Source organism: Simochromis diagramma, unplaced genomic scaffold (assembly GCF_900408965.1).
Source record: "Simochromis diagramma unplaced genomic scaffold, fSimDia1.1 OVJJ01000131.1, whole genome shotgun sequence".
NCBI classification, from domain to species: domain Eukaryota; kingdom Metazoa; phylum Chordata; class Actinopteri; order Cichliformes; family Cichlidae; genus Simochromis; species Simochromis diagramma.
Window position 1 is genome coordinate 4743209 of NW_024387200.1, and position 27019 is coordinate 4770227.

Below are 27019 nucleotides of genomic sequence, written 5' to 3' on the forward strand. Positions count from 1 at the left end.
AATATTTGTGATACTTGAAAGACCTGCCAGTCTGCTTAAGACTTTGGTGCTGAGACTGAACTGTAACATGGCTTCACTTGTTGCCCTGAATCTATGCAGACAAGGCATAATTTCATTGTATCTGCTCTGAATGCAAAAACATAAAAAGGGCAACAGTTATTCAGCAGACCTTTGCCCTTAATCCCATGTGCTCCAGTGGAGCTGCTCAGTAGTCTGGTTGGACAAGGAAGCTCCCAGCGGGGGAGTGTGTGCCACTGTGTAAATGTAAAGGAAGGTGATGTTAAAACAGCTTGTGTGCTCATCCTTCTAGACAGATAAAATTTTAAAAAGGAAAGAAAGGGGGAAAAAAAAAACTGGCATGGACAACTTTCAACTGGGTAAATACAAAAGAGAGCCGAAAAAATTAATAAATAAAGACAAATTGCTTCATTTTTAGATGTTTCGCAAGAAAATTGTTCAGATGAGAATGTAACAACACAACAGTTGCTCACAACAATTCTGGGAAAAATAATTTTAGAAAGTTTTGTCTGCGTGAATTGATGTCACCCTGACAGCTGACAACAGTTGGGAAACGTGGATGGTAAGAAGCGACAAAACGTCACTTTTGTGTTCCCCTGCAGTTTTAATTTTAAAACAAAGGGCCTTTTCAAGCCTGTCTGTAAATGGGTTTATTTGTGTCTCAGTCTATGTCTTGCTGTCTTTTTAAGTTATTTTTGTTGACATTAAATCAATCAAATTTCATCCATCGCTATGGTAACCATTTATGTCAATCATAAAAAGGGCTGTCTCTATAAGAACAAACAAAACAACAGCTTGATGAACAATAATCAGGAATTGTTTTGCAGTGCAAGATCTCCTTTGCTCTCTGTGGCTCGTTTTGATTAGTGGTGATAGGGGTAAATGAAGAGAGTGAGGATTTGATAACGGTCTCAAGATGCAACATGAAGTATGATTACGCAACTGTTGTCAGTGCTCTTTCTGCCAACTCACGCTGAATCAAGTGTTTTATCTTGTTTTACCTTGTGAGTCTAATGTTATATCACACTATGTGTAACATTAAATGTTAAACCTATCTGACGTGATCAGACCTAACCAGACTTGGATGGCCATTTTCTGCAAATCCGGGAAAGAAGAAATGGGACCAGTAACAGTGGTTTATGACATTCATACAAAAACTGTGTTTCACTCTTGTCGTCCTGAAAGCATGCCAGTGTTCAGTGTTTTGTGGACCACCCATTTGGCACAGCTATAATACCTCAAGGGCACCAACTGTACATGATGGAAAACCAAAATGAATGCTAAATTTTCACAAGGTCCTTCTCCACCAGCATTTGTACAGATGATTTAACATGGAAACTTACAAGACTTTGGGAAGACAACAGAGGAACGTAAAGTATAGAAAGTACAAAAGTAGAACTATAGTGTCTAAAGTGCCTACGCCTTAGACGTGTGCTTTCAAGCTGTACTTCTCATTCACTTACAGTGTGGTTCATAATAAGGTAATAATATATTTCATGATATTAGAAATCTAAGAAGATTCAAATAGAAGAAAATATTAGAAAACAACATACTTTATAATACTTATGTATTATTTTGTCAGTATTTAATTAAGTTCTTTTAAAAATAGATTTTTTTAAATTCATAGAATCTGTACTTTATCAAATGAATTTACAAAATAATTTCCAGTGAAATACACTGCAAATGTATTCAAATCCATTTAATATTAAATATAGTGTGCTTGTTTTAGTGTAAAGGGAAAAAAAAAGAAGATCACACACCAAGCAATTTAGACATATCGATAGACTAATGGGCGTTTTTTTTTTGCATTTTGCATGCAGACCCTTTTTTGTTCTCTAAACCTACATACAGACAGTCATTATCCATCCTACCTATCATCTCTGATCCGCATATGAATTTTTTGGTTTCCGGCTACCATGGAAACAGTCGCTCTATTCTGATTGGAGGCAGGTGGCCAGGTGTAGCTGCTAATTGGGTGCTTAGGATGGAGGGTGGAGGAGAAGCTGTGAGTCTCTGTTTGTCAGAGTGTGTGACAGCATGTGCAAATATACCCGTGTCCGTTTAAGGGAAGACATGTTACTGGAAGCTACTAAGTCAATAAAAGACACTCAGGAGCAATCAGACACAAGAGCACCTCTGAGCAATTATCATGGTAATGTGTCCCTACGCGTGTCGTGATGTAGCAATTGAAGCTCCAATTGTCAGTGGAGTTTACAAATTATTCTCACACTTGTTCTCCATCACAGTAAGTTGTTTGAATATGTTGGAGATATGAAGCATTGTCCTCTTCGCATGTGCGTTAGACTAGAAAGAACAATGAGTAACTCCTGTTTGACAGTACATTTGTTTATTCAAATGTGAAAAATGAGGGAACTTTAGTGTAATTGCTATAGTTTACACTCTAAAGCTGCTAAATCAACGTAACCTGGTAACCTGGATTTCAAAATTAAAGTCGTGACATTCTTTATAAGGTAAATATTGCATTTTGGATGTAAAAGAATTGTTAATTATGTTAATTAATTATGTTAAAGATTTGAAGATACCAGAAAATCCCATTACAGATAAGCTTTGAGTGCTCAAATACAGTAGAAAGCTCTGTATACGAACTATTTACCACGTACGATAGATAGATGGATCCAGCTTGAAGAAGTGGATATTTTAATTGTTAAGCCCACATGTCTAAAACTGTAGCTGAGCTGGCAAGATGCAATCTGTTAAACTGTCTGTACTGTACTGAATCTCTTCCAAAGAATAAAATTAATAAATAACTGAGAATTTCATCTGGCAGTAATTAAAGATAAGACTTCCACACGGCAGTCGCTGGCACAAGCGTGGAGGAGGAGTTTTCCTGGACATAGTAGTTCAAAACATAATGAACAAAAGATTGAAGGGAAAACCCTTGAATAAATCTTGTGGCCACTTCATACATAGAACCCATTGAATAAAAATTTTGTTTTTTTTGGCTCTCCTCAGAAATAATGCTAATTCAGTTTTTACTCTGGCTGGTAAATCAACTAAAGTATGACACCTTACTGCAATACATTTAGTGACTGACTTTCTTCCTTGAAAGACTTGGAATGCCTTCCATTCAATTAAATGTTTGTATTTCTTTCTTGTCTGAAAGTTTTACTTTAGAGATGACATCCAAATGAACATTTTCCATCACTGGGTCCCTTTAGGTATTCAGAACCCTTCATGGCTTTTGGCAGTTTTTACCACTGCCAAAGTAAATACAGCTTTCTGCTTTTCATCAAAGCCCCATTGTGACCCATTACTAGTGGTAATTTTCCCTTCCAAGCTCTAAAAATTCTTGAATTTTATTTCATTTCATGACCATTGATATTCTGATCGGTTAGTAACCCAGCTGCATAACTGCACACCTAGAAAGTTTGATTGCAATCAGAGTATTACCTTTGGATTAAGATAGCAAATGTGATACTAGGCTATGAAGATCTATACTTGGCAAAAGATCTTAGAGCTATTTGTGTGTGTGTGTGTGTGTGTGTGTGTGTGTGTGTGTGTGTGTGTGTGTGTGTGTGTGTGTGTAACTGCCACAACTAAAAGATAACATGAATAGCTTTTTAATAAGAATTTAAATGTCTCTGATATTTGCCTGAATCCCAACACTGAAATTAACTCAGAAGCAGAAAGAGAAGACTTCTAAAAATACTATTATCTCTAATGAAGCTTACAGGATGTTTCTGAGGGACAGCTGCAGGGAAGAAAAGAGGAGACATGAAAACATAATACTCTTTTAATAATATTGTGCGGTGGAATTCAGAACTAGTCTCCCAGCCTTGTCAACCCTTTCCAGTTTATCTGGATGTTGCCTAGCAACACAAACAGGAATTTAGAGGCCCAGAAACAATTTCATGACATTTAAAATAGGAGACTGAGATCAAAATTGAAGCGAATTAATGATAGATATTTTTATGTGATTTATATGTGGCATTTTGTAGGCATTTTGTGGACTGGATTGCAACGATGTGGTCTCGAAGTATTGGTGGTAGATTTTTTTCTGCCTCATAACCATAACAATTTACTTGTACACAAAGAACTAGTAAAATGCCCAACATTTGTTACGGATCATCTCAAAATCAATATGTGCAACCAATTAAAATAAACATCTCTACAGAGATGCTCCACAAACCTCAGCCTCCCCTCACCTTTTTTTTTTTCTTTCCACATCATAAACACAGCAAATGTGCTCCAACTGCTAATCTTTTCCTATAATTTAAAATTATTTTATTCAGCATAAATTCAGCTGTTAAATCATTATCATGAAACACTAACCAATAAAACTCAAGGCAAAATGGGGATGCTTCAGTGTATGTCCCACACTTCCTGGGGCTCTAGCAGATTTGGTCCCAATTAAAATGTCCACCTTGAATTGAGAAGATCAATCTGTGAAAAAATTCATGTCAGTCTTTCCCAGAGGATTTTTGTTTTAAACATAGCACTAGAAACTTGCTAATAGCGCTGACATCAGCTCTTAGCTGATCTTCACACAGTTTAAAAGGTTCTATCCATCTTTCTGTCATGGTGGTAGTCTTTCATTAAATTACGTGGGTATTTTTGCTAACCGCACTCTTACCTTGCTCATTGAATCGTTCCATGACATACAGGGCCATAAGCATCTGGACAATTCTACTTTTTTGTCATTTTGCTTCTTTTTTCCCCAGAACTGTGCGGACACTTTTAGATGTTTTCTGGCAAATTATAATCTGCTCTTCTTGTTCTTGACTGTAACCAGTGGTTTGCACTCTATTTATAGCCATTAAGACATCTCTTGATTGTAGACTCTGACAATGATACGCTTCAGAGTATTCTTGATTTCGGTTTTCTTAATAAAGGAAATAATTCTGCAATTATCTGCTTTAGTTGTGTTTTTGTAGTCTTTCGGGCCTTTTGCCGTTAAAATTTTTCTCTCTCTCTGATTAATTTATTTTAGGTTTTAACCTACAGTAATAAGACCCTTCTTTAATTGCATCAATCTCTTTAAACCTAATTTCCAGTATGCTACAAATTCTGCACTTTTGAGTCAACTCCAGATCTTTTATCGGTTTAATTTATGATGGAATAATGAGGGCACAGGCTTCATCTGGCAATGAAACTGCTTGTGTGTCAATTGTCCAGTTCCAACTATGAACAAATATGGCTGCAATTTCTAAACAGTTAATGCAATACATTTGTTAAAGCTCCTGAATTAAAACTGAAAATCTGACATCTTGAATGTTTAACTTAAAGATTATAGATCCTAATATATCCGATCATTGAAATGACTACTAACAATGAAATTTGGTGTCAGGACCTACATACTGATCCTGTTAATAGTTTCTGCAGGAGTACTTTTTCTTGGCACTTGAGCTACTCCCCATGTGTCAAAATGTTCTCCCTATTATTCCAATTCTTGCTGAAGGCAATATGCCATCTCTGAAGATGGGTCTGCTACCTTAAAGGGTTTTGCTTTTGCTGACCACAGTACATTTCTTTTTCAACTACAGCCTGGCTGAGCATATAAAATAACACACAGTTACAGTCAGGAGCCCCACATAACAAAATATATGACTGTTGCTCGAAATTGTGCAATTGCACAAAAATGCTAAATACAGGCTAGTAAATATAAGCTACATTGTTTTTTAATTAAATGCAATTCACAATCCATGTAGATGGACTGCTACTAAGTATAAGAAAAGCAAATATTTTTGGTGTAATAATAAACCATTAAGTATTACTGGGCATTTCTTTGGGGCAAGTTACATAATGCAGTTTACTCTATCATCTTTATCATCTCTATCTTTCACTTTTTGAACACTTTCTAACTATAATCTCAATTCTTTAAAATTGTGGCAGTAGGTTATTACAGAGAGACCATTATCATATATTATTTTTAATGAATAAATTACTGTATTCAGAATCCATCAAAAATACTCAATATCAGTTTTGTTTCCAGTGGATGATCAAATATACTGCTGGTCAAAATAGCATATCATACTACTGCTGGAAACTTGTATATTGTATTTTGCAGGCAATTATCCCCTGCTATTTTCCACTTTCTCACAGACCATTATGCCATGTCCTAAAACTAGCATTTTAATTGGAAATGCTATGAGTATATCTACTGGAGCAGAGCACTTGCATAGCTTTTGAGAAGATCTACATAGCAAACAATGAGGAAAAATATGTGCTGACCATCTTCTCTATCATATTTGAATCAATTAATTGCTTCTCTGCATGCACACACTTGAATCCTTGGTCTTTATCCCTTCTGCAGTCAAATGATAACAGGGGTTTAAGGTTGTGCTGGTGGATGATGATGTCAGGGAGTAACACGGGTCAAAGCGATTGGCAACTGCTTGCCAATTTATGCATTAAATTAATACAAATATTATAAGATCCATAATAAATTTCCTCTGCCTTGCTGTAGTTTCATGTTGCATATCTACAAATAACTGACACGTGCAACACAGATGTATCTCTGTGTGCGCAGACACTCGCACACACCTTCTCAACTTCATGCCCAGACTTCTGCATGCCTTCAAATTAAGTTTTAGAGTGGAGCAACAACACCGATCAAGAAACATCACCATCATCATTATAATCATCAAATGAGAGAGAAACAGAAGGATATTTCTGACTGCTCGTTTAATTTTTAAATTGGAGTGTAATGTGTGTAGATTTGTAGATACATTTGTTTATCACTTCTTAGCCCCCGCACCATTTTTTTTTTCATAAAAAAACCAAAACAAACTCTGTTTCAGCATCAGAATACAATGCAGAGTGGAGGACAGACAGATGAGATATTTTACACAGAAAAAAATAAGTTGACAATGTAGTCAATTAGGTCTAAGGGAAAAGTAAAGAGCGTGCATAAAAAGGCTTAAGGTGTTACCCTAATGAGTGTATGTTAACCTCTCTGACACCGATCCTATTGGTTATCGCTGATGTCACAGGGCAACGACAGAAGAGCTGAACTACGAAGCAGATCATCCAGTTCTACAGAGGATCAAGACTCAGTTTAACATTTAGTATTTTTGATTCTGATAGTGGTGGTGGGAGGTGTGTTTAGGACATTTACCAAGATAGAGGATTTGCTGGAAATATTGACATTGTAGACTAGACAGTTTTAACAACGTCAAACTATCTAATCCCAGTAGCAAACTCACCTTTAAATCTTGTTTTACATTATCAATTTATCTCGATGAAGCAAATTTACAGTGGGGAAAAAAAAACAAAACATAGAATCTCTGAATTTGATAAATCTTGACGAGCTTCTAAACCATGTTTCCAATGTGGGCATGACATTCAAAAATGAAATGAAATTCCTGTCTTAATATGATCCACATTGTGCATCCTTTGAGGCGAACGTCCTCTGAATTGAATACCCAGATCCAGGTTTCGGTATCTGCGGTTGTCTTGCATGGGTTTTTAGGTTCATCCAAATGAACATCACCATCAATCTCCACATCAAAAAGCTTAAAGGACTGCTGACCCTGCTGACTTGGAACAGTCTGTTCAGCTGAGCGCAACACTTCACTGTGCACTTTCAAAATGACAGCAAGGCAGCTCATTTGTGACGATCAATAATGGAGTTCGGGGTGTCTTTTGTAAGTTTGAGCTGGTTTCTTTTTGAGATATGTGAAACTATAATTATGTTTGGTCCAAATACCAATACATCACATGGTAAAACTGTCACATAGCTGCTGCCTGGTGGCTTGTGACATGACAAGTTTTGGGAACTTTTAAAAACCTGTTTGTTTTTTTGTTTTTCAAACATATTTTTTTATTCATATAAATTTGTTTAAAATATTCCAAAAATATAACAGTTATCTCAATTACCACTATATGTTCCCTTCATTTCTTCCATGTCCTCCTTTACAAACAATCCATCGTTTTGAGATGATTTTCCTTTATCTCTTCTAATTTCATAAGTAATAAGTTATATTAATTGTTAAATATTAATGTGCTGCTGCTGATGTTAAATATTGTGTGAACATTTACAAGGGTCCCAAAAAACAAAACTGTATGATTTTCTCTGTATTCTTAAGATCTATTTTCTCAGCACTATACAGTTAAAGGAAAACTCACTTGTTCTTATCCCTTCTTAAGAATGCTGCGTTTCCCAGACTTCAGGTCCAGTAAAGCTACAATAGATGTCAGTACGATCTATTAAGAATTTGGAGTGTCCATTTTTTAGACAATTAAGGCACAATGGTTTATCATTTCAGCCCTGGTGCCAAAACCTAAAGCTTCACTTACTAAAGTACAGTCTCAGCAGGTCAAAACATTGAAAACGCTAAGAAATATAAACAAAAATGTTAAAAACAACTTATTATATAAGTACAAAGAGCATATCCTCTTTCAGCACAGTTAGCCACTGTCATTTCCTTTTTTATCCTCCCCATGCGTGCGTGCGTGCGTGCGTGCGTGCGTGCGTGCGTGCGTGCGTGCGTGTGTGCGTGCTTGTGCGGCTAACTCACCCCAACTGGTCTGTCAGGTTCCACAGTACATTGGGAGTCGGCATTAGTGGTGAACCGTCATACAAAACAACAGAGGCTCCCACTGCCAGTGCAGATACCAGCCAGTTCCACATCATCCAGCCAGTCTAAGACCACACATGCAAACACAGTGGTCAGTTTATCTGGTATAAAACACCTTTCGTCTTAACACGGATAAAGCAGAGTGTAGCAAAATGGACATCTGCAGCAGACTGTGATTCACCTGATTATTTTTCTCATTTTACTGCATGCTGAGATACTGCTTTGGCACCTGTCTTCACATGCGAATAAAGTGAATTTTGGTTCTGCTGCACAAAAACTGTCAGTGAAGAGACTTTTACAAAACCGCTGAAACTGCTGAAACTCAGTAAATTAATCAGTTTAAAGAAAATGTCTCAAGAAGTTTAATTTATTTTACGCCGGTATTGCCAAACATTTGATGAGCTCTTGCTTTTCATGATGTTTATCTTCTGACTTGCTCTAAATAATTATCATTTGTCCTTCTGACTGCTTTTTAGGAATAAAATACGCTATTTAGATACATCGACTAGAGATTGTTATGTATATATTTCAACAGATTACTTGAATCCAATAGCTGGAACTTCACTGAAATTTAAGTTGGTGCACGCTTGGACACCACATCAAAAAAAAACTGTCAGATTTTCACATAATCCGATGAATACTTTAAAAAAAAAAACATGAGTAAAAGAAAGTAATTTTGTAAAAAGGAGTTACAGATTCCACGATAGCATTCACAAGACACTGGAGTGGACTTGACATATTCATCAGAGGTTTGTTCAAGTAAATCAAATGCTACTATCAACTAAAACTATTAGTTAATGCAAAATAGAAGGATTCACTAGTCATCTCAGACTTTTCAACCCGACTTGCACATGAAAAGTTAAACTTTTAAACATTACACACCAGCTGGTATTTGAAAATATTCAAACTATGAGTGTGTCACTTTGAACAGGCTGTGAGCTTACCGTAGTGTAGTAAATGATGACATCACTGCTGGTCATATTGCCATGGAGAATGTGTTCTTTCAGGTGCTGGATGAGAGAGCCCTAAAAAAACAACAAGTATTAGAGACTAACGAGTAATCTAATGATCTAATGGTCGATTTATCTCATTATTATCTGTGAGTAAATTTTAGTTCATTTGAGCTGACACAAATTTGACACGTGTCACTCATATTTAAAAAATTCTATGCAACAGTTCTGACAAGGCTTCGACACATGACACTTTATTTTTAGACTAAAAGGGAAGTTTGTGGTTAAGTGTTACAGTCTGCAGCATATCACAGCTGGGTACATTATTATTGCTGGTGAAGGGTACGCAAGTATCTGACCGTGTATTTCGGTTTTGAGCCCATCCTTACATAGATACAGGTGCTCCAAGTATTCGTGTGTTTGTGTGTGCATATAGTCTTTAGCTGGACTCAGCTGCCATACCCATCCTTTGGTGCGTGCCATCTTGTTACTGACAGCATGTTAACAGAGCCGTAACAAAGCAGAAAGCACAACAGTACCCAGGCTAATTGGCTGAGCCAGAGAGGACTGCCAGCGTCACAGTACGAAATGTTTTCACCAACGCATTACTGTCCAATTATCGGCTGCAAGGGGAGAAAGGGGGGTGGGGGCAAAGGAAAGAGAAGGGGACAGAGCGAGAGACAATAAGGGAAAGAAAGAAAAGGAAGCTATACTGGAGGAGAGAGAAGGGAAAGCAGAGGGAAACTAACCTGATGAGGATCTTAAAAGAAGAACTAAGAAAAAGGAATGCAAGTTTAGAGCATAAAACCAATGTGAAAGGAAGGTGAGAGACTAAAAGCCAAGTTGGAAGCAGCAAAAGGACGAAAGGAAAAAAACTGGGTGCAGAGAGGCAAAGTATGAGCCCATTAAAAATCTAATTGAATTTTTTTCTTTTTTAAGAACCGCGCAGCTGTGTCTCAGGTGGTAGAGCGGGTCATCTACTAATCGGAAGGTCAGTGGTTTGATCCCCGGCTGTCAAGTTGGCCTTGGGCAAAATACCGAACCCTAAATTGCTCTTGATGCACCCATCAGGGTGTGAGTGTGTGCATGACAGGTAAAAGCCTTTAAAGAATAAAGTGCTGTTGGAATGTGGCTTGTAGTGTACCTGAGCCCTCGGTAAGAATGCTCTTTACCTTTCACATTCTCTCAGAGTATGCTTTCCATTTCTTCTGGTTCATATGCTGAGCCTAACTCACTGTTGTATTCTTATGTCGCAATTATTTTATTACAAGATAACGGAAAAAGTCCTAAAAAAATTCTGTTTTTGGGGGGAGACTTCCCTCAGACAGATAGAGTGCAAGACCAACTGTTTAGTGAAAATGCATGAATGCATTTGTTTGAGTGGGTTAAACCTTTTGAAATGGTGAGCGCTCCAGCTTTCCAAGTCCAGTGGTCTTTTTGAAATCAAATATTCTTCTCACACTAGCCCTACCTCTGATGTGGTGTGTTGCAGGGAAATGTCATTCATGCACTCTCTGGAGAGCAAGTAACCTTTTCTAGGATCTGCTGATGGAGGTCTGCTGCCACCTTGTGTTGGGAAGCGGAATGAAACGACAGACCACTTCAGCAGATGTCTTACTGGAGCTGCTTTGTTAGGATGCTAAAAGTGATCTCAGTAAGATGTTCAACAGCATTAAAAAATAATAGATTGGATTAATGCCCTTTCAAAAAAGAACAATACATATAAGACTATGAAGTAATCTGCACTCACACAATGAATATCATAACATTAATAAGCCTTCATATTTTGCTAAGTCATAAAAACAGGTTTTTCTCATATTAAGCAGGATGTGTGTAATCACGGACATTTTATTTCTATAGCACACATCACAAATCATCCAGCAACTAAATGATTTTTTTTTTATTCGTTTTTAAAGTTCGAGAATTGGCTTCAAGACTCAGCATAAATGAGAAATGCTTTCAATGTTGACAAGATGGAAATCCAGCAATCCATAATCTCATGACAACTGGGCATCAATCTGCAATCTGCTGACTGATGCGCTGATGTTTGACTAATGATGATGTGATGTTTTACTGAACAAATGCTTCCTTAAAGTTTTCCCTATTTGTCTTCTTGAAAACATTAATCTAGTCTTTTAGAGAGGATCAGACTCTTTACACATGGGTCAGCCCAGGAGAGCTTTGCAAACAGATGTGACCAGAGTGGGTTTTTTCTAAGCAAGTGAGACAGCTGCCTCTGCCTCTACCCCTGGTGGAGCATTAACAAAGCATGAGCTACAAAAACAGCAATTATGTTTTATGTTATACAAGGACAAACAAGCATACACAGCAACCCATGGGCTTTAATCAGTGATGGCATTGTGATTTTTTTTATTATATAAAGTTATCAGCAGTGTGCTTGTGTTTATGTGTGTGAAAAATACTGTGTATTTGTGTATTTAAACTAAAGACTTTTAATTCAGAGCAAGTGCAAGCCATTGTGTTTCTTACCCCAGCAGAGTGGACCATACATTTAGGAGCTCCTGTGGTTCCAGAGGAATACATGATGAAAAGAGGATGATTGAAGGGAAGCTGCTCAAATTCCAACTGAGGGAACTGGTCACCCTCGCCACGCCCAGATGCCAAAAAGTCATCCATAAATACACTGTGAAAAAATAGACGTAGACCATGTCTCTTTTTGTTTCTCAGTTTAAAAACAGTGTAATTATATTTACAGACACACACCTGTTGGGGATTTTGGAAAGGTCAGTTTCATGTTTGGTGCGAGCGTAAGGAATCACAATGACTTTCTGCAAGTCTGGCAAACCTAGAAGAAAGAGCGAAAAAGGCTAATGTTTTATATTCTCTTTAATCCTCAAACATAGTTAAAGCCAGCAAGTTGCACAGAAATTCTGATATGTAACTACTGTCAGTAAACATGCATGCATGCATACATACATACATGTATATATATATACATAATTTGCTGGTAAATGTCTTTCTCCAATATGAAAACCAACCTTTCACAACACTAATTAGCTTTTCCATGTGGTCGTGTGTTTTCCCATTGTACACTACAGCAGCAACAGAGAAGATCAGTTTAGGCTGAATTTGAGAAAACCTGTCAAGGACACCCTGAAAAAAAGGAGAAGGGCAGAGTTCAAATTTAGGAATTTAACAAATATACATAAAACCCTTATTTCTGAGAAAAACACACACCTTCCAGAGAAAAAAAACAAACATATAAACAAACAAACAACCCCCCTAGAATAATAATGGAATACAATAATAAAACAGAATAATAACATACATAATAAAATAAAAACATTTTATAACAAAAAGGAAACAAGAGTAGAGCAGAATCCAAATCCACAGGTTTGTTTCATGGTTGCAATGGTAATTCTCGGATCTGCCAGTAGGGGGAGTAGAAGCTCAAAAAATACCGAGACCAAAGGCAAAAAAAGACTTTTGGGAAAGAAATCTCAAAGGCAAAGTTTACTCCCCGATCCTCCAATAAGAGCAGATGAAAGACCAAGAGGAAATATAATACAACAATCCTAATACTGCTACAGGTATACTACTACCTAACTTACATCCACAAATATATAAACTACATCTAAGATGTCAGATTAAATACAGCTGGTTTATTACAGCTTTAATACAGCAGAGGGGAATAAAAGTCTGACTCAAATATATATAAATTAAGAAATAAAGGAAAGTCCTTACATTGACTCCAAAGTCAACAGATGTTGAGCTCCAAATAGCTCCGATGCTGGCTGCTGCTAACATTGCCTCCACTGCGTGGATACCATTGGGTAGGTAGCCTAACACGGGAAGAGAGAGGAGGATAATACAGTTCAGTGCAGAATTTTAAATGAAGGTTTCCTTATTAAAAAATTTGCATGAATATGATGACTTTTAAAAATATAAAGATATAGAAAAATAGTAAAAGTACACAGTAACTCGTTTAGAACACTTCAGAGACAGAATGCACATTGCAATTAATCTGATTTCAAAGCAGCAAAAATTAGCTTTGTTTGTCAAGCTCTGTAGTCATATGCTATCCAAAATTAGTACAATAAAACAGCTGGTCTTTTGTAGTCTTATCTGTAGTCATACTGAAAAACTTCACAGTCAGTTCACATAAATGACACACTTAAATGACAGAATATTGGAAAACATCAAAGAAATGAAGAAGAAACACATGTAGAGAGAGATACACTGAAATAAAACAATCTGGATACAAAGAAGAGCGAGGAAATACTCTGGCATATTTCATTCTTAACAAGTAGAACTGAGACCATAACTACTGTCTTGCAGTGACATATTCCCAGATCAATAAGTGAAATGGTGACCAAGGCAAGCACACAGAGAATAATTAAAGAAGAAATAATTAATTTTGTGTTTTTGGGACAATCCCACTGTAAACTGTTCAAATTAACTTCCCTCCAGCCTCCAGTCATCATAAAAGTTCAGAAAATTACCAAATCTACTGCATTTGATTTTTGGTGATCAATGTTTCATTTGAGCAGGAAAAAAGCTAGATCATTATGACATGCATGACAAAGTAGCAATAAACGCATGACTGGAGCTACCATGCTACCTTTAAACATACAGTGGGGCAAAAAAGTATTTAGTCAGCCACCGATTGTGCAAGTTCCCCCACTTAAAATGATGACAGAGGTCAGTAATTTGCACCAGAGGTACACTTCAACTGTGAGAGACAGAATGTGGAAAAAAAATCCATGAATCCACATGGTAGGATTTGTAAAGAATTTATTCGTAAATTAGGGTGGAAAATAAGTATTTGGTCACCTCAAACAAGGAAAATCTCTGGCTCTCACAGACCTGTAACGTCTTCTGTAAGAAGCTTTTCTGTCCCCCACTCGTTACCTGTATGAATGGCACCTGTTTGAACTCATCATCTGTATAAAAGACACCTGTCCACAGCCTCAAACAGTCAGACTCCAAACTCCGCCATGGCCAAGACCAAAGAGCTTTCGAAGGACACCAGGAAAAGTATTGTAGACCTGCACCAGACTGGGAAGAGTGAATCTACAATAGGCAAGCAGCTTGGTGTGAAAAAATCAACTGTGGGAGCAATCATCAGAAAATGGAAGACATACAAGACCACTGATAATCTCCCTCGATCTGGGGCTCCACGCAAGATCTCATCCCGTGGGGTCAAAATGATCATGAGAACGGTGAGCAAAGATCCCAGAACCACACGGGGGGACCTGGTGAATGACCTGCAGAGAGCTGGGACCAAAGTAACAAAGGTCACCATCAGTAACACACTACAACGGCAGGGAATCAAATCCCGCAGTGCCAGACGTGTTCCGCTGCTGAAGCCAGTGCATGTCCAGGCCCGTCTGAAGTTTGCCAGAGAGCACATGGATGATACAGCAGAGGATTGGGAGAATGTCATGTGGTCAGATGAAACCAAAGTAGAACTTTTTGGTATAAACTCAACTCGTCATGTTTGGAGGAAGAAGAATACTGAGTTGCATCCCAAGAACACCATACCTACTGTGAAGCATGGGGGTGGAAACATCATGCTATGGGGCTGTTTTTCTGCCAAGGGGACAGGACGACTGATCCGTGTTAAGGACAGAATGAATGGGGCCATGTATCGTGAGATTTTGAGCCAAAACCTCCTTCCATCAGTGAGAACTTTGAAGATGAAACGAGGCTGGGTCTTCCAACATGACAATGATCCAAAACACACCGCCCAGGCAACAAAGGAGTGGCTCTGTAAGAAGCATTTGAAAGTCCTGGAGTGGCCTAGCCAGTCTCCAGACCTCAACCCCATAGAAAATCTGTGGCGGGAGTTGAAAGTCCGTGTTGCTCGGCGACAGCCCCAAAACATCACTGCTCTCGAGAAGATCTGCATGGAGGAATGGGCCAAAATACCAGCTACTGTGTGTGCAAACCTGGTAAAGACCTATAGTAAACGTTTGACCTCTGTTATTGCCAACAAAGGTTATGTTACAAAGTATTGAGTTGTATTTTTGTTATTGACCAAATACTTATTTTCCACCCTGATTTACGGATAAATTCTTTACAGATCCTACCATGTCATGCACATATCTTTCTACGTAGCACTTTTAATTCTTATTCCTACTTTTATTTTTTTCATGTCTATTTAAGTGCTATTTATGACACTATGTTTGCACTGAAGCACCGCAGCAATTTCCTAATGTTGTAAACCTGCTCAACATTTGGCAATAAACCCCTTTCTGATTCTGATTCTGATTCTGATGTGGATTCATGGATTTTTTTTTTCACATTCTGTCTCTCACAGTTGAAGTGTACCTCTGGTGCAAATTACTGACCTCTGTCATCATTTTAGGTGGGGGAACTTGCACAATCGGTGGCTGACTAAATACTTTTTTGCCCCACTGTAGAGCTGTTCATAATGTGTCTTATCTAAACTAATAAAACATAAAACAACTGGTAGTTCCTGCTAGACAAGCTGACTGGTCAAAGACAAATAGCAACTATATTGATAATCTCCATGTATAAATTGATTTTTATGGTTGTTATGCATACTCTTGCTGCAACAAGGATGTTGATACTGCCTGATAACATCTTGGGCTGACAGATCACCACCCTGCTACGCTGGCTCCTAGACTAATATCTCCTTACCTTAGCCGGGAGCAAATTACGTCACGGATCATATTCTTACTACAAAATCCTGTTTTGACGACCTCTGTGGCTGTTATTATGAAAGACTACTTTGTTACACTGTGAGAGTATTGGTTACGCATCAGTGTAACACACTGCCCTACCTGTTTATTCATGCATGCTAAGCTGTCAAGTATACGTGCATGTTGGCAATGAATTAGAGACAAATTTCTCCTCATGTTGACAATAAGCACTTTAGTGTGATCCAGTTGTTTAACCACACTGGATACTAGAATTCGATGATGCTTTCTTTTCTAAAACAAAAGAATTATTTAAGTAAATACCTGGGTAAAACTGAAAACTATATACTGAATACAGCCTGCAAGGTTTTAAATAAGCTGGGAATTGCTGAGTGAAGTGATTCCCGTTTTTAAGTTTTGTAGGTAAGTGCTTTTTAAATTCATTTTATTGCATCAAGGCTTTTTGACTTTGTCAGGAGTCTCAAATTAAACTTTATTTAAACAAAACAAAAAAAGAAAAGAAAAGAACAATTTCATTAAATTATAAAATCCTCTGGTGAAAATTAGGATATTTGTGTTGTCGGTTTTGAACCAGTTATAATATAACACTATAAAAAAAAATCAAAGTGCTAAAACTGAAATCATGAACATACTCTGAGCTCACCAACACTGTCAGAGAGAAGTTAGGGGCTTCTCTATTTACCTGTTTGTCTCCTTCCCTGAACAAACAGCCCCCTTTATCCCCACTGCCTCACTGAAAATGTCCAGATGGAAATGTACAGATATGTAATGTACGGACCAACTCAGTTTAGTTGGTGACTTGCAGAGTACAAATCTCCAGGCTGCAGCATACAAAAATAAGAAGATTTACAACAAATCAAGCTCTGGATCATATCTCCTACATCAACAGCAATATGGATGACCCTCTTTCTGAGCAGGACGACGATTTAGATAAATATAGATACTAGGGGTGCAACGATATTCGTATCGATATTGAACCGTTCGATACAGTGCTTTCGGTTCGGTACGCATATGTATCGAACAATACAATTTTTTAAAAAAAATTTAATTTTTTTTTTTTTTTTTTTTTTTTTTTTTTGTCCCGATTGGATCTATAGCCATCAGAATTGTTGTCTTGAGGCCTAGAAAGATGCCAAGCGGATTTATTTTATCAAGTGGATCATCATATTGGTCCATTTGATTGACCTTTATTATAATTATGAATTTATTTTATTTTCAGTTGCAAACGGGACAGACATGACTGTGGGATAGGACAGGGGGAAAGAATGAAAGAAAGAGGGGAGAGAAAGAAAGAAAACCAAAGGGGAGAAAAAAAAAAGAACAATACAAAATTTGTAATTTTTTTTATCAACTTTCCTTCTGACGATGCTGTCTGTGTTGAGCGCTCAGTGAATCTGCGTTCAACTACTCCGCCTAGGCTGCACTGTCCAGCGCAGATCCACTGAGCGCTCAACACAGACAGCATCATCAGAAGGAAGAGCGCAGGGCAAGCTAGCGAGACAGAAAGTTAAGCTGTGCTAAATAACCAGGGGTGCACATAAGTGGTGCACATTCGCCAATAAAAAAACTACAGGGAGGAAATTTACAAACTGTACTTTGAGTAAAACTGATATTCTAAGTTAAAAATGACAAACTAAAAAGCCTGCATTTTTTTGCTGAAACAACAAACCGTGACCAAAGTACCCCGAACCGGTGTATTTGTTTCTGGACCCCTAATTAGTACCTCTAAGGACTAACATGCGGAAGGGCTCTGTTCTGCTGCAACATAAAACCCAGTGGTAATCTTTGGAGTCAGTACCTCCGGCTTTGGCGGGCACAGCTGCGACAGACCCTGGCATCACGTGTGTGCAAGAATAGTGACCAGACTGTTTGATCGGTTTATGCTATTGTCACCAAAGAAAGTCACCACTGCTATCACAGACCTTGAAGGAAAAAAAGTCAATGGCGACATTTAGAATGACAGTGATGATGAATACAAGGGCTGTGCGATATGACCAAAATCTCATATCCCGATATGAGACATTTATCGTCCTGACAACGATATAAATCACAAAAATGTAACATTTTCTGTAAATTCTGTGAATCTCGGGCAGCTCGACTTGCGTGAAGTGTTTCCAGCTGGGCGTCGTGTAGCTGGAGTCGAGTGTTTTAACTGATGCATGATGAAACTATACATTTTTAGACATAGGTTGTAACGGCCGCCGTTTTCTTTGTGAGTATTTATTACACGGTGTACTGTGGCGAAAGGCCTGTTCTAACGTTTGAGTCTATTTTTTTAGCACTTGACGGCTCTCTTTTTTGCTTCTCATCCGTAAATTCTCTGCATACTCATTCACAGGATTCAGTTTATTTTGAAAAGTCTCAACAGGATCTTGAGCTTTATAGTGAAAGGTTTACGTGGAAAACAAACAAGCGGACGGCGGAGCCACGCGATGGTTTTACCATCATTGTTGCTAATGACAACACGTAAAAACAGGCGCTTGTCCGTCTGTAGTGTGGTTATATTAAATATAAGGAAGAAAGAAAGAAAGAACTTTAAGAAATTAATATAGCCACTACAGTTACGATCAAAACGATGAAAAGATATTGCTGTAAACTGTTTATTTTGCAACAACACGAAACTAACGATAGCGTGATAGAAAACGATAGACATCATCCGATATATATTCCCATATATATATCGAACAGCCCTACCTGAAGCCCTATACTGGTGTTCCTTTTGATGGAATGTACAGATCCAGCAACGACACCACTGATAATCACTCCGCTTCAGGTCCCAAAGTCAAACAAACACTGCAGCATCACTGAGAGTTAAAAACTGTTTTTCACTTTTAATAAAAATGATCAGTGAGGCTGCTGCACCAGGTGTAATGATCAAGTTTAACATCCAGGCATCCTCGAAAACAGAATTTATGAAATTTAACGGAGTTAGACGTTAGCAGGGAGTTGGATCGCTAGTTTTCACCCAAACATAACATACAATGATCTGACTGAGGGATTTCTTAAAAAATTAAAACGTACAGCTCTGATATTGTTTCCAGCATAAATGAAGACAAAAAAACTAAACAACAGTGATGTTCTGTAGGGCTACTAAAGTTGAGGTAGCTGGTCTATAATGATGTGCTACATGGTGGATAGCTACACAGCTATGGTAAGCATTCATATAAACACAGTGAAGCATGAGGATGAACACTAACTTTTTTCCATTCAGTAAAAGTTAACGTGAGGGTTCCCGATGGTTAGGGACAAATGTAATTGCATGGCAGGAAAAAGATGCTGTAAACGGACTAAACTTTAGTCGGGAGAACAACTGAGATAATCCATCCACAAGACAAGGTTAGTCATTCATTTACTGCTGCATGGGCTGGGCTGTAGTTACATGGTAAGGTTTTAAAAACTGAGCTTTAAAATGAATAGTGGTAATAAAAACCGAGAGAGGCCAACAATGATTACTGCCTTTTTTTAGGGGCTTGTTCAGATTAAATAGAACAAGATACAGAGCATTAAAACATGTTAAAAACACAACAGCCTTAATAAACAGAGTAGTTTGGACCCAGAAGCAGTGTTCATACAGCATCACTTAAAGACCAAATTTTCCAGGCAACAATATCACTTCAGACCTTTTGAATAATATCAAGCGTGCTCAGATTTTACAACAACAGCAACATCTGACAAGCTTGCTCACATTAGGGATATACGGAAGGGATGGATCCAGCTCCTTTCACTGATGTTCAACCCAAGGCCAGAGGTGACAGTAGATGAATATTTTGCCCCTTTCCATGGAAAATGCTCCTTCTGGCAATAAATGCTCAGCAAGTCAAGAGAATATGACATAATGTGATGCGATCAAAAACCAGCTATGCATGGAATTGAAGAGGACTGGAAGTTTTGGAAAAGGCAAACCTGCGAGTGGCATTCCTTGAGAAAATGAAAGGAAAACGTCTAGTCCTTGATATGACTACTGGACTGCAGGGGTCACAATATCACATGTAACAATTTGTTTGCCATCTATGATGTTGGACAAGAACTTCTCAGGAGGAAACGTACCATGGTGAGCAAAATAAAAACACAACCAAGCAAATAGATTTTAATCTGAGCTGCCTCCTGAAATTTTGCAGGTAAAGGACACCACTCCACTTTCTTCAACATGTGTTTTTATAGACACCAACACTGGTGTTTAATATTGTCCAAAACAAAACATTTTTTAAAAAAAATAGAAACACTTTTTTTTTTAAAAACCCTTTTCTTAATGTAAATACGCACGAGTCAAAATTGATCTGTAAAACCAGAGACGTTACTATAGTTAACAATAATAAAATAAAAATAAATAAAACAAATTTTATTTTAGAGATGTGATCTAATACTTCTCAGTAGTAGTAAGGTAACATAAGAACCTTTTGTTTTTTTAATATTAATATTAGTATTAAAACCAACCAAATTAAAACCAAACTATTCTTGGACAAGGAAGTCTAACGGGGTAGCCAATAGCAATTTTTTTTAAACCTTCTGTTTGTTTTAGCTTAATACATAAATGCAACTACACTGCAAATGCTAGAACTGAAACACACTTATTCTCCGTATACTTAGTTTAGTTTTAGTATGTGTTTAAATAACACAAAAATCAAAAGAAGTAGCGGCTGAATGGTGGTCAGGCAAGATAGGGGCTTCTTAACAGAGTGTAGGATTATGCTGAAGTTAAAGCGACCAAGGAGAGCAATGAAAAATCACATGAAAGGGAGAATACGTGTGTGTGTGTGTGTGCGCGCGAGTTTGGCCCAGGGTCCACTATAAAGCATGCCAGGCTTCATCAGCTAAGTGCTTATATATCTCCTGGATTACAGACACTGACAAGACATTTCAGTCACAACTTGGGGGACAAGGACATTTCTGTCTTAAACACTTTGAACACACACACGCGCACACACACACACTCTTGTTTAGACATGCGAGGAAAGTAATTGGGATAAAGGAGAAAAAAGGAATGATGTAGCTGGTCTCTCTCCTTTTCCCTGTTTCTCTAGCCCCCCTCTGCCTTTCTCCATCCTTCTCGTCTTTCTAATGAGATTCCCATAGAGAACAGGTCATTTAGCTAATGGATCTCCCTACCGCAATATTCATCTTCCTTCTGAACACACATAGCCAGAACCTTTCATATACACCCTGACCGTTCCTCAACAGAACCAGCTCAGAAACCAAACAATAAGCTCATAAACAGTCTTAGAGATTTACCACATTGTTGCCTTGTAACAAAAGCAGAAACCCCTCCTTGATTTACTTCATGACTTTGGATTCTAGCACCCTACTGATGATGGTCAGAATATTTTGTTACACATACTAAGATCTGAAAAATCCTAGCATAACTGAACTCCCTGATAATACCACAGTATAGACATGTCAATAGACACTCATGTCCATGACATCTACCAGTCTGCCACATCCCAAACATCCCAAAGGTGCTCTATTGGACTGAGATCTGATCTGATGGTGAATAGAGTGGATTTACTGTTATGTTCAGACAGTCTTAGATTTTTGAGCTTTGCAATATGGTACATTATCCTACTGGAAGCAACCATCATATAATGGGTCACTGTGGCCATAAAGGGATGGACACAGTCAGCAACAATACTCAGATATGTTCTGACATTTAAACAATCTTCTATTGTCCAATTTTTGTGAGCCCGTGCAAACTGCAGCCTCAGTTTCTTATTCTTAGCTTCCTTCTTAGACAGGAGTGGGACGCACTGTGGTCTTCTCTTGCTGTAGCCAAGCAGCTTCAAGGTTCCACGTTTTTACAGATGCTCTTCTGCATATCTTTGTTGAAATGAGTGATTATTTGACTTGCTTTGCCATCAGCTTGAAGCAATCTGACCAGTCTCCTCTGACCTCTCTCATGAACGAAGCATTTTCACCCACAGAAGTGACGCTCACTGGATGTTCCCTTTCCCCCCCCCCTTTTCTATAAAGACCATTCTCTTTGAGATGGTCGTGTGGGTGAATCCCAGGAGATCAGCAGGTTCTGAAATACTCAGACATTCTCAGGAATACCTTCTGGCACTAGCAACCACGCCATGTTCAAAGTCACTTAAAACAACTTTCTTCCCATATCTGATGCTCAGTTTGAACTTCAGCAGGCTGCCCTGGCCATGCCTACGTGCTGAAAAGCACGGAGTTGCTCCAGTGTGATTGGGAGATTGATTAGATATTTGGTTTAATAAGCAGTTGAACAGATGTACCTAAGAAAATGGCAAGTGCCGTGTCATTGTTGGATTTTTGTTACATACCACATAATGAAACACAGACAGTGACTGATAAGGCTCAGTGTAGCGAACCATGTTTCACCTTTAAAGTATGAACCCACTGCAGGTGAAGAAATGACGAACAATTCAAAAACTTTATGGTGGCAAAAAAACCCCAAAGCAAAACAAAAGGTAGTCTCATTATTTAATGATACTCATCTGGATCTTGTAAATGTAATTTTTTAAATTAATCATAAGTACTACAACAGCTATAATCAGACTGGAATGATGCTGATAATAAGTTCGCCACACACCAAGTCCACAGTCTGTGCTTGAAAACTCCAACGTATCTAATCGCCAGATAGCCCAGTGTATGTTTCCACAGCCAGCAGCAGTGATACAGACAAACTTGCAAAAGAAACCCAGATTGTAAAAAATAAAATACTTAATTTAAAAAAATGACTTGAGAGATGTAAACAACTGCATTACAACTTTTAAGATTACTGTTCACTGGAAGGTTGAACTCTTAACTCTATATGAACAAACTTAATGGTGGTGGCTGAAAAAAAACCAAGCACCTCCCTATACAAATATGAACTTTGAAAAAAATAAATGGTGCCATTCAGAAAGAGGCTGCAACCTGAGCCAAAACAGCCAGCCAACCTTCCCAGTGAGTACATGGAACACACTGACAGAGAAGTAAGGGATGAAGTGAAGAGGTTGTAAAGGATAGGAGTTAAATGGAAACAAACTAATACATCACAGTGAACTAATTTATGAGCTATCAACCAGTGTGTGGCCACCAGGCTTTAAACACGAGACTCACCTACGACCCTGTCTCCAGTCTGGACTCCCATCTTCCTCATGGCTGCAGCAAACAACGCCACATCACGCCTCAGTTCTCCAAAAGTCACCTTCACAATTTCCTCATTTGCCTCCTCTGATAGACAAAAACACAAAGTACATTTAAGACACCTACACAGAAACAAAAATACATTTTTGTAACATCCAAAAGGTTAATATGGAAATCAGTAAACAGGAATTTAATCACTTGATTTTTGATATTGTTGCAATAAAGTTGCAAGAGGAGTGGTGCACATATTGCAGGTTTATCAGCTTCAAAAGCCTTTTTCTACCACTGGTTGAGTTTAAGCACTAAAACTATTTGGTTAGGTTTAGCCTCTTACAACTGCTTGGTTAGGGTAGAACAAGAAGATCACATGCCCCTTTGCACCTGTTATCCTTCTCATTCAAAACAAAGTTGGTAGTGACAGCCCAGTGTATCTGATGTCATAACCTGGCATCTCGCACATTCCAGAAAATTGAGTTATATGGGTAAGATAAGCTTTTTAAGAAAGAAAGAGCAACATCATCCAGTACCACAGACAGGAAGAGTCCTCTTATCTCTCTAAGTAGTAGTTTACTGACATTTAGAGGCTGCACAGCATTGTGACCAATGGGGCTTCTTATAATTGTGTTACAGCTCCTGAGGGAGCTTGCACACAGGAGCAAGGGCCCACTTCGCCTCATATATATATGCACACATAGCAATAAAAGCAGACCTATCCATTAGTACCTGACAGAGAACCGTTAATCTAATAACAAAGTGACGTATGAAGCTTCATGCACAACAACGCATCAATCCTGTGCCCAACTACCCTCCCAACTCTGCACAAAAAAAAAGCTCAAACACACACGAAAATCAAATAAATCACTAAGTAATTACAATCTGTGTGATACGGGGAAGAAAAACACAAGAGACAACAGCGCACAATTAGTGGTGGAAAAGGACATTAAAATTCACCATTAAAAGAAGGACTAGTAATAAAAACAATAACAGCAAAAAAACTGAACAGAAATGCAAACATTATATGAGCGCTAAGAGAATAAAGAGAAAATGAGTGCCTTGTGGTGTCATTTTAAAAATTCCCATTAACATGCGTGGAGTTGGCGCCAGGATTAGGGAAGTTATCCCCCATTAAAGCATCATAAATCCCGGTGCAGAACTGTCCTTTTTAATTTCTTATACCTTCATCAGCATAATATACTCTTAAGTATATACATACTTGCAGCGTAGAGAGCCACTTTGTCATGGTCTGCATGTTTGAGCAGGTTCTCAGCGTAGTTGAGCCGAGCTCCTTTAAACCACTCGGGAACATCTGAGATGCGTTTGGATACATCCACCACCTGATAAAAACACACGGAGGGGAGCGACACATCAGAGAAGCTCTGATGCTTTCTATCTTTCTCGTGAAATTGTCCAGACAATAATGTTTCACAACTGCTATGCTCTCCTTTTCTGTTTTTTTTTACTGTATTCGCAACAAAATCTAAGAATTGCGGACAAAATTTAAAAAGTAAGATAAACAATTTCCTAGAAAACTCCAAGGCAACTCTGGGATATAACAGTGCAGCCCACAGTGCAAGACTGTAACAAAACGTTTGATTGACTGGCTAATTGCTTGCCTGTCCTCTATTTATTGTCTGCTTAGACAAAAGAGTGAAGAGGAAACATTAACCATGTGTACAGAAGGGGCGTGTGAACTACACACTACAGTGTGAGACACTATTTATTACCTGACACACCCACGTCAGAGGGTATATCCTGGAACTAAGCAGCATTAAGATGATGAAACAGGAAATTATATAATTATCATAATTTAAAATCACCGAACCTTACTTCAATTCTAGTTGGGTTTTCAGTTTAGCATGACCATTATATTGATGTACAGTAAAATATTAAATACTATATGTTTTAGTGACCTAAACTGTTTAGAAATGTAGTCTTTGGCTTTAAAACTGGGATAAGAAATACACACATGTTTCTATTCCCATTTTTAGGTTATGACATACATGAAGGTTGGACTCACCTCTTCATATGGCTTTGAGCTCACGACTCCACAAAAGCGCCAAACCTCTCCCCAGAACTCTGGGTAGGAGTCCACTGACCACTGGTACAGGTCACTGTAGTTGGCTAGAAGACAAAAGATATGTCATTATTTGAGAACAAAAGTTTCCAATTATTATTGTATTATTGTAGAGATAAGAGGAAACGTTAGTGTAAGCACCCCTTAGGCGTAGACCAACTGAAACATTTTGATATGAAACATGTTGATATCTCTTCTTTCCTAAATCCTTACTCAGAATAAAATTGCAATTTATCTGGGAAAACCTTCAGCAGAGAGAAGTGGTCCTTATTCCTGAAAACTAGATCTTTTTATTTACAGGAAAGGTTTTGCTGTCCATGAGATCTACTTAATCACTGTAGGAATGTAGGAATACTGTAAGGATCAGAACACCTGGTGAAATTAGGAACACCAGATAGATATATAGATATAGATATAGATAATAGAAAATAGAAATCTGAATATCAGCACGTTGAAAATAGGATGATACTATTTTTATTGTTTCAATTACACATTCCTTCCGGCTATCTACACTGATGTACCAATCCTATCCTCGTCTCCTCTCTACTTATTCATTAGCCGGCTGACCATGTTTTTCAGCATTCCTTTAATCCTGTTTCTTTAAAATGTCACGGTACTAGAAAGACCATTGAAACAGGCCGCTCTCTTCCATCCTGGCAGCTCTGCAGGCGCAGTCTTTCAGTTCCGAGCTGGAAGTAATTCAAACACTACAGGCTTGTAAACGGCTAATAATTACTGAACAGGGAGTGTCAGAGTGGTTGTAGGTCATCCTTAATAAAACTCTTCTAAGACAATAAATTCGTAGATTTGTTTATGCTGATTCACCGCCTATACATGTTCTTTACATGTGTTCAAATGGCAATAAGCTAGCTTGAAATGCTCCACAGCAAGCCATCACTACACTGTGCCGATTGTGAGGTAACGTACTGCCTTTAAAACATGAACTGACACATAGCAAAAGGGAGAGATGCTGCTCGTTTCCGTTCTTCTATCTGGCTGAGTTATGCAGCTTCGTAGGCTCAATAATCCGACTTGTATTCTCTCCAGCACACCTACTCTGGAGCCTGTCTGGCTCCCTCCCTCTGACCCCACTCACCCAGATTAAGCCCGTAGTCCTGGTTGACCTGTATCCTAAACTTATCCATCTGAGTGTTCCTCTTAGAATCCGGGTACCACAGAACCTTGCTCTCCATATCCATAATTTTCTCACTCTTTCCTTCCGTGTCTTTGGACATCTTTGTCAAGTCCCTTTGTCGCCTGTTAACAACGAGTTAAAACGAGTCCCGAGCGTCGTATAAGTGCTAAGTGCTCCTGAGGTGACTGCTTTGGGTAAATTAGATCACAGGCTAACCTCTCAGATTGAATGGCACCACACTCCAGTGCGTGACAGTAGCTACGCTCACTGTCAGCGGAGAGCGTGGGGCTGCCTAGGAAAACTGAGAGGCCACGCCCCGGCGTCGTCACGTAGCAGGGCAAGTTCGGTTCAAGATCGACTTTGGTTGACAAGTGTTTGACAGTGTTACGAAGAATGCAAGCAACAGTTCCTAATTCGTTTCTTTCAGACGTCACAATAGGCATATATGCACACTTTTAATCCTATCTTAAATAAATAACGATGATTCTGAAGAAGGAGGCCTTACACCTGACCAAAATATTATATTTTTCATCAATACATGTTAAATAAAATGTTGATATGATGCA

At 38.3% G+C, this 27019-nt stretch overlaps 1 protein-coding gene across 1 annotated transcript in view; it reads right to left on the bottom strand.

Annotated features, from left to right (window-relative positions):
- aacs (acetoacetyl-CoA synthetase) overlaps positions 1-26553 on the bottom strand; it is a 41290-nt gene extending 14737 nt beyond the window's left edge. The window contains exons 1-10 of the mRNA XM_040050755.1: positions 26415-26553; positions 25262-25365; positions 24458-24578; positions 23218-23331; positions 13214-13311; positions 12508-12622; positions 12233-12314; positions 11999-12152; positions 9503-9583; positions 8499-8623 (exon numbers count right to left, since the gene is read on the bottom strand). Coding sequence (XP_039906689.1) covers positions 8499-8623; positions 9503-9583; positions 11999-12152; positions 12233-12314; positions 12508-12622; positions 13214-13311; positions 23218-23331; positions 24458-24578; positions 25262-25365; positions 26415-26553 — 1133 coding nt within the window. The remainder of the gene's footprint in view (positions 1-8498; positions 8624-9502; positions 9584-11998; positions 12153-12232; positions 12315-12507; positions 12623-13213; positions 13312-23217; positions 23332-24457; positions 24579-25261; positions 25366-26414) is intronic.
- Positions 26554-27019: the final 466 nt, after the last annotated feature.